General features: G+C 39.3%; 1 protein-coding gene across 1 annotated transcript in view; it reads right to left on the bottom strand.

The window, feature by feature from the left end:
* The window catches only part of SH3RF1 (SH3 domain containing ring finger 1), a 156,190-nt gene extending 147,479 nt beyond the window's left edge, over positions 1 to 8,711 (bottom strand). Inside the window, exons 1-2 of the mRNA XM_014594095.3 lie at positions 8,533 to 8,711; positions 6,090 to 6,584 (exon numbers count right to left, since the gene is read on the bottom strand). Coding sequence (XP_014449581.1) covers positions 6,090 to 6,476 — 387 coding nt within the window. The 5' untranslated portion in view covers positions 6,477 to 6,584; positions 8,533 to 8,711. The remainder of the gene's footprint in view (positions 1 to 6,089; positions 6,585 to 8,532) is intronic.
* Between the last annotated feature and the right edge of the window lie 4,747 nt (positions 8,712 to 13,458).

The following is a 13,458-nucleotide window of genomic DNA, read 5'->3' as shown; positions in this document are numbered from 1 at the left end:
GTTAATATGAATAAAACCTTCCTGAACTAGTAGCATCATTCACAGTATATATTTGCTCTATTAATTTTTAAAGCATATCAATACCACACTAATGTTCCAGTCAGACAGATATTTCTTTAGCAAAGGATAATGAAGTACTAGATTCCAGACATTAAAAAAGAAGAAAAAGTCTCTGGCTCTTCTTTTATTGATCTTATTTACTACTAATTGTCCAAAAGCAATGTGAAATCCCTCCAACAATTTAACACCAGCCACAGGACCATCCTTGTCACATGAAACATACTATCAAGAGTTCCCTAACACAATCAGCAAATCACACTGAGATTTAATTTGACCATAAAAAGTGTGTAACAGGGCTTCTACTATGGTAGTATCTAGTGGCCCAAATTGATATTGGAGCTCCATTGCAGGAAGCACTATGCATATTTGCAAAGTAAGAGGCAATCCCTACTCTAAAGAGCATCCAATTTAAATAGAGAGTCAAACAAAGGAAGTATTATTGTTCCTGTTTGCAGATGGGAAACAGAGGCACAAAGGAACTTGAAAGACTTTGTGCAAACTTATAAAAGGCAGTCTATGGCAGAGCCAGGAGTTGAACCTAGATGTTTTGAATCCCAATCTAGTGTTCAAGTGCCAAAATTATTCTTCCTCTTTTGCCTTGCTTACAGTAAATTATTTAGAAGTTGCAATGCAAGAGACAATTAGTTTTCCTACTAGAGATACCATTTCCACTGAAGTCCTATCAAACAAGATACAAAACTGTTATACAGAAATAGTTAAAATGTTACTTTCCTCAACCTCAAAACTTGAAATTACATAGCCAGAAACCTTATGTGAAAAAACAGCATTTAGTAGATATAAAAGTATGCAAGGCAGAAAAAACAGCATATGTATATGGCCCATAGAGCTTCCACAGATCTGCATTCATTCCTGAATGTTAACTTGCCTCTCTGTCCCAGCCTTTTTAAATCACAGCATCAGACACACCACCTCACAAAAACAGTTTAAGGAACTATACAGAACAAAAATTAAAAAGTTAATCTGCAGTACTGAGCCCCTGCAAGCATTTCCTAATTTATGATCATCTGTGCCACCTTAATTCTGCCTCCTTGCAAATTCAAAATGTACACTAAATGACACAGAGGTCCCCGGGAGGAAAATAGCCTGTGACCTTTTTAAGGGAAGACTACATTAAAACACATACAATCTGCCAAAATTAAAGTTGTATAGACAACTGAAAATCTGACATTGCCTAATTTCAAGCACTTGACTTTGGAGCCTTAATCATTGATGTCTTTTTGTGGATAATTTTCTAGATAATTGTTAAAGGACTAAAACAAAGATGTTTATTTCATATAACTGCAATCTTCCCCTTTCAGAATCATGTATCATCATTAGGGTTTGACTTCTGAACCATCAGGTCAGACATCTACCACAGGACTAGATGTATTAACTGGAAGCATGAGAAAGTTGATATCCCCAGGGTTCAGAAGGCAAAAGGAAATTGGCTGTTAGTGTCAAGTCCTAAGTCAAGCTAATGGTCAGGGGAGTCCAGCTGGTCCAATTCTTTCTTCCTCACCTTTTAGAATATGGAGGAGCTTCTGGCCTTTATGGTAGCCTCACCAAAGGGAATAAGGTGATGGACCATACAACATTAAGTCCATAGGAGATGGTTGGAAGGGGGAGCCTGAATGCGCTCTCCTCTCCTGTCACTGCTTCTGTCTCTCCCAGACATTCCCATGTACCATGAACTACTAGTTTTGGTGGTGGTATTGGCTCAGCACTTTATAATGCATTACATTATTATTTTCCTTAAGAATGCAAGTGAGAAGGAAAAAAATCTGATCTTTACTTCATAATTCAGCTAAACCTGAACATAATTTCATGGAACAAAAAAAGGCATTTCTATGACCATGTGTGTTCTTTCTGCTCTATTTCAAAAAGCTTCTGCAAACACCTGAAGCATTAGAGAAAAATAAGTTTCAAGAATGTAATGTAATACAACTAATTCAAGTAACTCCAATAACATTTTTCCCTACTAGTCCTCATTATGGTCCTTGTCCCTTTTCTCCATAATATGGATATCATTACCGCTAGAGGTCTTACACTGTCAACCAGATATCCATATATATTTAAATACAGTCAAGACCTCTTCTATTGACTGCCTGGTAAATATTGTTCAAAGGCATGGGATATATATAATATGCTAGAAATAGACCACAAACATCAGTTCAAGAAAGAGTTATATGCTAGATGTTCCAAATCCTGCGATATTTAGTATTTTTCTTCAAGTCCCAGAACCTGAATCAGATGAGAATCTTAGCTTTCATTTTTCAAAATAAGTTTCTAAGCTTCCTGTTTGCAAAGAAGAGTTTGAAAATATGAATCCTAAAAAAAACTTATATTTTTTGTTTGTTTTAAGTCTTGATGTCTAAGCCAGCTTCAGGATGTTTGAGAGATGACATTATCTTTCAACCAGTGATTCTCAACCAGGTTGTCACAAGACCCTTAGAAAGTCTAAGGAGATAAGGGACGTGTGATAAGTATGAAGTTAAGCAGATAAGGACAGGCTCAGGCTTTCCCTGCCTGGACATTCTCCTACCCCCACTGTCTGGCTATTCTGCAAGGAGGTTAGTACTGTAATTAAAGAAAATAGTTTTTGAAACAGGGTGCTGCTCAGTTCTCAAGAGTTATGGAGAAGGACCTTGAGTCTAATAAGAGGGAGCGGGGCTTGAATTTTAAAGGTCTGGAAACCACTGCTTTAAATACATGAAGTTAAACTGTATATCCAGCTAAGCTGTGCACGGCATGCTCTCACAGGAATGGTTCAAACCAGAAACACCATGAAAATATGGGGAAAAAAATAGCATGCAACTGGGTGATGAATTATAAGTGCACAAATTCAAGAAAGATAAATTACAGAAAGTAAAAAACAACTATTTATATTCCTTTGTCAAGAGATTAAGACACATCTCTAGTTTCTTTCAGCTGCTGCTGAAGTATTTTTGTGGATAGTTTTCTAAATAATTTTTAAAGGACTATAACAAAGACATTTATTATGTACAACTGAAATCTTAGTTTCAGATCCGAGATGAACATAAACCCACCCATAAAACTGCAGAGAGACTTCTTAAACAAGTATGCCAGCCTCCAACTACACTACAACCTTCACAATACAAACATAATTTTCAGCACATGGGGACATGCTCTTTTTTGCTTATTAGATGGTGTTTTCATGTATACATGTAAAAGGCAGTGCACACTGCAGTATAACAGTAGGGATAGCAATTCTAACATCAATGACTTAGTTCAGGAACTCATGCAACAGCATATGATGCATTAACCTTTCCTGCAAATTATTGCATCTTCTAAAAAAAGAAGATATTTACTGGTTTAGTATTTCTTTAGGGTATAAGCAGAATGTTTGTGACTTGACAGCTCTCATCTAGGTTTACTTCACTTAATGTAACAGCAATATTCATTTATTAGCTGCCCCTTAGAAAAATTCCACAGCTCAAGAAGTCTGATTCTAGCACTAATCTAGAAAAATTACTCTTTCATCACCAACCATCAGTGAGTATAACTTATTCCAGTATTTTAAGAAAGACTTACTGCATTCTGCTACACAAACTATTTCATTTTCCTGTCTCTTGCTCATTGTACTTTTAATTAAAAAAAGAAAAAAATCCTAGGGAGTTGCTTCCTTCCCAGAATAAGCACCTGTTTTTTGTTTGGTGGGTTTTTTTTGGTTTTTGTTGTTGTTGTGGGGGGGGGGGGGAGGGGGGTTAGGTATTTCCTCTCAGCTCAAAAAGGAGTCTAGACTAGCAGAGATGGGTGAAAGATTGCAGGTCAAACTTTCTTTTCCCCAAGCTGAATGAGAACATCTACATTATGTCAACCAGACAACCTTAATACTAGGGAAACAAGATGTGTGCAGTATATTGTAAGTGCTCAAGTCTGCCACTAATGTTCTTTCAACATCAGTTAACTGCGTGAGGGAACCACATGGTCACAATTCAAATGGCACATGGTAAAACATAACTAATAAATTGAAGCAACATTCCATATGTTATCACTTTCTGGTCTGTGCAACATGTGAAACAAACATTGCACAATATCAGGGTATTGCAGAACATTTCAGTCTAAGAATATAAAAGAGGAGAATATCTAATATTAAACTTCAGTTGCACTTGCAATAAATCTTCAGAAAGCTATGAAAAAAATCACAGTACATCAATGCACTATAAGCCTCTAACTTTTCTGAAAAATGGGCACTCTCTTACAAGTGCAAAGATTTAGAAAAGACTAACAGATGATGTGTAATGAAATATCCTGATACTTTGCATTTTTGCAATGGAAGATTTTTGGTAGCTGCTTAGAAATCATAGTACATTTTCAAGATAATGAAAAAGATTATGTTTATTTCTGAAACTGCTGTAGTTTTTTTCGCAATGTTGTTTAAACTTCAAATTTGATGTAAAAATGCAATATCCTCTTGGTTTTCTACTCACACCAATTTATCTACTTTTTATGGGCAATATTACACAGAGGTCATGAAACACAGTACAAGAGAATGCTATAATGCATTATTTTCTGTTCTACAGAAAACTGTAGTGTAAATATTACAACATAAGGCAGATTGCCTTCAGAGGCACACCTAAATTGATTTGAGAAATATCAGGTAAGCAGTAATTATTTAAACCTAATCAGTGCAAGGCACTGATTCCTCCCCTGGCTGCAAAGAAAACCAATGGTCATACTGTAGAAAATGTACCTAAGGTAAAGAAAAGATATACAGAATGAACACTTAAACAGTCTTCTCCAAATTCCTGAGGCCATTTCTCAAAATACAGTGCATTTTTCAGAACAGGTATGGCACTTAAATCATTAAGACAATTTCAGTTCATACCCAGAAGCTCTGAATGTAAAAGCAACATTAAACACGCAACAAAACTTTTTCAAAGACGCTAATCTGCCCTGTCATTAGATAAAGTGGAGCTAGGTCAGGCATCTCATAAAACATTCTTCTCAATTACTAGTTCTAGGAGAAATAGTAATAAATTAAGCTATTGAAGTCTTGATTATAAGGCATGAAAAATCCTACAATCTGAACAAATGCCAAGAAAAAACAGAGGCAAAAATGCAAGCTAATGTTTAACTCTCAGGGCATAGACTTTATAAATACAAAACAATCTCAAACTTCAGTATCGGGTGGCAGATGGACATTCTCTACCAGCATAGAGTAACATAAATAAAAGACCCTGAATGCAACACCTGCAAATATCTAATAGGTTTGCTAATTCAGCGTACTACACTGAACATTAAAATTAAAAATTTGTATTTTTTAAAGACATTAATAAAATTTGAAGGCAAAACAATCGGAGGGAAAAAAACAGCCAATACATTAAAATACTAAAAAAAAAAAAGAGAGAAAAAACGCTGAGACCACATACCTAATTTGAAATAAGGTTTAAAAAAAAAAAAAAAATCAAACTATACAATTTTAGGGAAAAATAGGAAAACTCCTATTTAACAACCCCTTTAATGGGGCTGGGTATTTAATATCCACTATATGAGTTGCATAATATTGTAATTTTGGTAACAATTCTTAAAAGAAAAATCAACAACCTAGAACAAAATTTCCAATGTTGCAGTTATCAAGTGGAGAACAATTTTAAATATTCTTCACAAGAGTGTTTACAATTAACAGTTATTTAATCATTTCATACCAGTGGTCTTTAAGTTATTTCATTTCCTCTTCAGAATCAATGGTAATATTACAGTTGTGTTGGTTCTCTCCTCTCTCAACTATTTTAAATTAAACAAATTTGATTTTCAACAGATGTCATGCATACTATTTTTTTAACATTTTTACCAATAACCAGCAAGACAAATTTATGAATTCTAAACCCAGTACAGTATATTTATGAAAACTGATAAATATTTTTCCTTCAGAAATTTCCAACAGCTGCTCCAAGCTTTTTGTTTGTTCAGTGTAAACATTTGATTACTTTTCTTGTGAAGCAACTGTTTTGGAGACATAGATGGATACCTGAAACTATGTCTTATCATTTACAGTGGATACTTACCCTAACAGGGGGACTCCGTGCTTGTACTCTCTGCTGCTGTCCAACTTGAGAGCCCTGTGGGTCCTTTGAACCACAATTAACAACAGCATTGCTCTGGACTCTTAATGAATTTGTGCCACCAGTCCCACCACCAGTACCAGGTTTTCGGGGTCTCTGTTTGATGCCATCCAGTAGTCTAACCAGCAAAATATTGCTAGGAAGTTCATCAACACTGCAGTCCACTAAAGTCCTGCACTCTGGGCATCGAAGCTCATTTCGAGAACTCACAATGCCAAGCAAGCAGCGTTTGCAAAAGGTGTGTTGGCAAGGCAAGACTTTTGCAGAAGCATCAAGACGTTCTAAGCAAACAGGACACTCCAACAAATCCAACAAAGCTGATTCATCCATTTTTCATCTATTTCAGCAAAAACAAGCCTTGACAAAATTCATCTCTGTTCTGAGCACTTCAAGGGTATCAGGTTACGTCCATGCCTCTTCAGACTCTCCCCTGAAAGTCTTGGGGAAAAAAAGAAAAGGAGTAAAGCATTAATAATCTAGAAAAAATAATTAGCTCTTAAAAATCAACAAAAGTATTTCCTCTGAAAAAATACTGCATGGAGAAGCATAATAAATTGAGAGATTTCAAGTCTAATTCAACCCAAATCCCTAAAGGTATTTAGGCATTTAGTTTGTAGATTAAATTATTATAACGGAAAGTTTCCTGTAAATTTCAAGATTTATGAAAAGCAATAAAACACACAACACCACTGGTCACTACAGTGCCTGTCTTATCTGCATTACTCAGCTGCTTAGCTCAACCCTGAGGATCTACAGGAACAATAAGGGTTTTTTTAAACTGCAGTTCTGTCTGCTTTTCAGTTCTAACAAGCTCCAGGTTTTCTTAGGCCATTTTAGAGTTTAAGATGTTATCCTTTGTAGAGCAGATTAATAAAGAATTAAATACGGAAAACAAGATTAATAAATAAATGTGTGTAGCTTACAGTTTGTTTCAAATTAGCAATTAACCCCTTGAAATGAAAAAGGAACCAAAATACGACTTCAAACCTGCAAGCTATTCTCTTTAACAGCAAGGTCCCACAGAAAGTAGCTAGAACAGTGATTCTTAATCAGGGTGACACCACACCCTGGTATGCTTTGAGATCCTTTCCAGGGTGATGCAGGGTGCCACACAATATTAGCAGTGTACAGTGTCCAAAGTTGATTCACAAGATAAACCCAGAAATTTTAAATTGGAATTCATAGCATCAAAAAATTGCTTCCCCATTGGGACTCTGAAAGGCAACAGAAGAATCGTTCTAGTATTTTTTCTGTAGTAAAAAAAACAACAGAGAAGACTAAAAGCTGGCACCTTCGGAGGGGTGCCTTGAGTCTAAGGAAGTTGAGAACAACAGAGCTAGCAACATTAATACACTACAGAATTAGATCTTATACAAGCTAACTCACAGAGCTTCAGGGAAGCAGAAATGGAGCACATCTTGCATTTTATTATGGAAAGCAGCCACTCATTCACAAGCCTTAAAGTTCATTTCTTCATTAAGCAAGACAATATATCATAAGGCTGGTAATATATTCCAGAAATACCACAGAACTATTACCAACATCATCTGATGGCAGATCTACTACTGGAATATAACCAGTGGAACACGAAGGCAATGCAGCCATTAACAGAAGCAAAGGCGGGATTCAACCAGTTTAATTTATACAGCAAGCTGCTGGGAAAAAGGAAAAAGAAAACATTCGGCAGGAAGTCAGATCAAGGCTGCTCAACAGGCAAGAGCCACTTATTTCTCTCAGCATCCCTTACTGAGGGTGCAGATAACGTATCCACAACCAGAGATTACAGGCGCATGCCACGGACACCTTTTGAGGGGCAAGCTGGGAGCAGATAGCCAGCAGCCCCTGATGCTCAGGGATGGGGAAGGGGGGCTTCATGTAGGGCTGCTTGAACCTCCTCCCTCCCCCCCCAGGGTGGCACCTTGTAACTGGGGCTTGGCTAGAGTTCATGGGGTGGGGGGGCTACAGGGAGGAAGACGGGGGCTGGCAATGGGGGGGGGTTGCACTGGAAAGTACTTGGAGATCAGACCCTGGAGGAAGACACGCCTGTGTAATGTGTGTGTGTAGCTACATGTTTGTGTACCTGTGTCTTGTATGTGTGTGTGTATCAGGGGGGTGCATCAGGGTGTGTGTATCAGTGTGTCTCCACATGTTTGTGTGTCTGTGTCTTGTGTACCTACGTGTGTGTGTGTGTGTGTGTGTGTGTGTGTGTGTGGGCGCGCGGGGGGGGCGGTTGCCGAGAGGCGCCAGCCCCGCCGGCCCCAAGCAGGACACACGCGTGTGCAGGGCGCGCCCCGGGAGGGTTTGCAGAGCCGGGGGCGCGGTGCCCGGGGCAGGGGCGGGCGCCGCCTCCTGCCGCCGGGGAGGGAAGGGGGGGAAGTCGCCTCACCATCGTCGCCGCCGCGCTGCCCCCTTTGTTCCCGGGAGGAGCCGCCGCCGCCAGCCGCTGCCTCGGTCCCTGCCTGCCTCGCTCGCTCGCTCCCTCCCGCCGCGATGGGCTGACGCGGAAGGCGGCACCGCAGCTCAGCGCAGCGCAACGCCCCGACGAGCGGCCGGGCCGGGCTGGGCCGGGCCGAGGGGCGCCCCCGCCTCCCCCCGAGCTGGGGCCGCCCGAGCGGGAAGGCCCCGCCCCGCCCTCCAGGCTGCCCGGGTTGAAGGGCAGCCCCCGGGCTTGAGGCCGTGCAGCTTGGACTCGAGACTCACCTCTCATACTCGAGCCCCCCTCCTTGGACTCCAGACCCCCTTCTCACGCGCAAGGCCCCCTCCTTCGACTGGGTCCTCCTCCATAACTTCTATGAATTGGGTGGCACCCCATTTCCAAAACAGGCTTCTGCGTGACAGGGTTTGCTTCCTTGCAGAGGGGCCGGGCAGTGGGGATGGGGAAGGAGCCTGTGCTTAGCTGCATAGTCTATCAGCTTGTCTCCTAATAACACCTCTCTTACCTCCTCATGCCTCGGGGCACCCTTCACACGAGCGGGGGGGGCACCCCAAGATTTCCTGAGCCCCGGTTGAGAGTCACTGCGCTCGCCCCATGAACCTCCCTCCGTATGATGCAGATCAGGAGGGAGCTTTCTGGGGGGAATAGTCCAAAACCTGCAAAATGCATTTCTTCAGGACCTGAGAACCATTGCACACCTCGCAACCTCCTGCTCCAAAACCACAGCAGATTTCGGTGACCTGCTTTCTCTAGCACAGTGTTTCTCAACTTTTTTGGCCTCCAACCCCCACTTCCCTTCCATTACTTTGTGAATTAAGCAGCACCCAATTCCAAAAACTAACATATATTACAGTGCTCGCCTCCTTACACAGAGGCCAGGCAGGGACAAGCCTGAGCTTGCACTTCTTTGCTTACCCCCTTAAACCTCAGGGCACCCTTCAGAGGATCTCACAGCACACCAGACTGCCCTGACACCCAGGTTAAGAATTGCTCCGTTACCATAAACACATAACTGGTATGCTAAAAAATCCAGACAAGATCCTATACTGCACATACCTTGTCTCTGAAAAGTGAAGATGAGACATGCATTCAAATCATACGTTCTCATAGGACAGACTAGACTACTGGAAGGCACTCAAGATACTGATGACAGCCTTGTAAGAACCCATATAGATAAATAATAAGGAGAGGGAATCAGCGGGAAGGGTTTGAGACAGAAGGGACATTGATGGCACCAGCTGATATAGTTAGATTCTGTTTCTTCTTTATCTTTTTGAGCCAACCTGGATAAGGACAAGTGTAACACAAAGAGTTAATCCCCTTTGGCTCTGGCTGTCAAGATGAGGAAAGGAAACAGAATTATTTATTAGTGTTATTCAATTAAGTAATCCCAGAAACCTTCTGTATAATGTGTATTCTCTGACATTCATACACTTTAAAAACACCTTGAGACTTAGAATGCTAAGTGGTGGTTTTGCAGAAAACCTGTAAAATGTATCTGTCCCTGAGCATAAATTATAAAGGAGGAAACAAACTTTAAACCTCATTTAAATCAAGCCACAGAAGAAAACAGCAAATATTGATGAGGAGCCTCTTTTTAGCAGGGATGCAATTGGAAGGAGAATGAAAGTGGTGGTATAATCCAGTAGATTTTTAGTGAAAAATAGTCTCTCTCATCTTGATGCAAAGAGCTGTCCTGCTGTGTCTAGATTTGGGATATTAACCTATGTTTTTGTTGTTTTATTGGGTTCTAGTGGAATGTTAAATTTATTTACATATATTTTTTGTAAATCAGGTTCCTGGAGTTACAGCCTAAAAATACTATGTATTTTATTTCTGAAATTGCCTTTTACAGAATAGTTACCTAATGTTGACATGACTGAAAACAACACAATGCTTCCTGTTGTATTCCTGAATATGCAATGCAATATTAAATAGCCACCAAATCTTAAATTGATTCTTTTGTTATGAAACAGTGTAAATATATGCAGTTTCTTAAAAACAAACAATTCACTAACCCTTGTTTTATACAATTAGTCCAACAATAGAGTCCTTCTCCGTGACTGGGGTTCCTAGGTAACACCACAATATAAATAATACAATGGCATGAAGTTGACTAGATAAACACAATGTGCATCGAGGAATACTCTCTCTCTCAAAGCAGTGCTACATCCTGCTGTACAACCAGCACTACTAAGAATGAGGAGGATCACCAAGAAATTAAAATATTGACTTCTATTCTGTATTCCATAAGTAAACGTCCATTTTGTAATTCAATTTCATTATCATCCATCACTTTTTCTCAAAAGCTCACTTCAAGGTTGAATACTACCATCATACAATGGTTTTATAACGAACGCAATTTATTTTATATGGATTTTTGGCATATCCATTAATGCAGCAAGGATATTTACGTTTAGGGAAGCTTTCTAGAGAAGTAAGGTGAATATTCAGAAATAATTGGGAATGATGATAAAGAATGTTGGGCTACTCACTTTCGAACTAAGTTTTTAAAGTAGTAGTATATCATGGTATACTAACTAAAACTACAGAAGCCTTATGCTTAAGAGCTGTCATAAAAAATGTATTAATGAGCACAAGTTATTGCACAGAAATTGATTTTTAAAACAATATACACGATAAGCTAATAGTATGTGTTTGTGTACAGCGCTGCCCTCTGTTGGATAAATTGGTTGATTTAGAATTGTTAGAATCAGTGGAAATAATCTCAGTTGACACCAATATAGGTAAGAGCAGAATTTGGCCCATAGTATTTATGCATGATTTAGTCTCAATAATTATCCTAAAAATTCACATGCAACAAACATTTAACAAGGAAAGCACTCCTCCCTTCCTGTCTTTGTTATTCTTATATATGAAACCTATTGACTAACTAAGGGGGGGGGGGGGGTGTGACACAAAGTTTCATGAACTTCAAATTCACTTCATCAGATTCAGTTAGAAAGGACAACACAGAGCAGTGTGTAGAATGAGTGATTTGCTCATACAGCAAAATTCTAAAAACTAGTTTGAATGGAAAATTATAGAACAAGAAAATTGTGGAACTAAGACTGGTTTGTGTTAGGTATGGCTTAAACAGGGATTATGTAGTACTATTCCATTACCTGGATTAGTTTTTGTGATGCCTTTGTTCCTATGGATTTTTTGCATGTTTGCTTCTTCCAGCACTGTTCTTCTCTCCTCTCCTTCCCTTTTTCCCACCTTTTATATTAAAATCTCTCACTCCACTTTATATATTGCTCTATGATGTCCTTTCATAGCATCCGATGAAGTGAACCTGAGTTCACAAGAGCTTTTGCTATATATCTCTCTTATTTAGTTAAGTCTGTAAGGTGCATATCTATCCTGCTTTCTGTCTGATTTCAGACTACCATGGCTAACTACTTCATTCTGATATCTGACCAGTTAGGACATGGCACCAATCTATTAAAGAAGCAATTGCATGCCTGCTTAACTAGACTATTATAGCACTGTAAGCCTATATAACTCAGGGAAGCAATAGGAACCCAGCAATAAAAGCAGAAGGTAGGTATTACCCTCTAGTTGTTCAAATTGTAGAAATATGAAGTTGGACTGCTTTTAAATTCTATTAAACTTTTTTAATCTCCATGAAAATAATATTTTACACAGACAGATTTCTTTCCATTTACTAAATTGCATTTCAGAAGTTAGTATCCATATGCAGACGTTCTTCCTTTTCCAATATATACCATCTGTCTCCTGTTTTTGAAAGATTACAATTGCTTTGTAATAGGATCTGTCAAATCTTTGTCCTCCAAGAATTTGCTCTTCAGAAAATTAAAGGAGGCAATGAAGTCTTATGTAGAGTTGGAAAATTGCATAAAGTAAATGAAATGGTCCAATATTCATAATAGGATGTTACTTAACTGATGCAAGTGAAGCAATATGATTAAGTGAATCTATAGCAGTTTATATGGATGGAAGGACCAATAGTATAAGTTTCAGAAAATGTGTAGCTGAAAGAGATCTTGGAAAAAGGATGAGCTGAAGAGTAGTGAGTATGAGAGAGGAACAAAATAGAAAAAGATTATGACAGTCCAGAACACCTTTCTCCTTGTTAACTTGAAAAGCTTGTGAAATGTACTGTCATTTGGAAGTATACAATGCACAAGACAAAACAAGTTTGAACTTCACTTTAATATGTAAAGGGTGATCTCACAATCCTGGTAAAAGGACAGACAATGTGTATGGAAAGACCAAATGAGGAATCAGTATATTAAGATTCATGAGCAATGGATAAGAGAGACCCAGGTCCAAGGAACCAAAAATGAGTAAAACTAATTTTAATAGGGAATTCTAGGTAAAATATCTGAGACCACAGTTGTGACTCAAAGCCAAGTTTGTCATTTGCATGATAGTATGTCACACTTTCTCTGTAATACAATCATGTATCACGGGGCTGTCCAACCGGCAGCCCACTGACTCCTGGGCCCCTCTCCCCCTATCACTCCTGCTATTGCTGCTGAGAACTCAGGCCTCTTGGTCCCTCCTCCTGCTTCTGCTTTTTGCCTCTGCCCCTGAAGGTAAGGCAGCACAACCTGGGGGGGCCCAGAAGATCTTGGGGAAGCAGGAGGCTGGCTGTAGCCCATGCAACAGGAGGTCTGGATGCCCACAGCCTGCACAGTGCATGACCCATAGCCGTAGCGTTCAGAAGTTGTAACGAAAGGCTTCAGGTCCTATCACAATGCTTCCATGCAAAGGGTTAGAGTCTTAGAGGAGACATAAGTCTGAATTTCTTCATTGTAGGTTCAAGCCTGAGCTTGCTTTAACAGTGCTCTGAACTGAATATGATTATATTAAAATAAAAAATATTTTATGTTTTAGGTTACACATCTT

Source organism: Alligator mississippiensis, chromosome 2 (genome assembly GCF_030867095.1).
Source record: "Alligator mississippiensis isolate rAllMis1 chromosome 2, rAllMis1, whole genome shotgun sequence".
NCBI classification, from domain to species: Eukaryota; Metazoa; Chordata; order Crocodylia; family Alligatoridae; genus Alligator; species Alligator mississippiensis.
The sequence above is the reverse complement of the archived record's forward strand: the minus strand, read 5'-3'. Positions and strand labels throughout refer to the sequence as shown.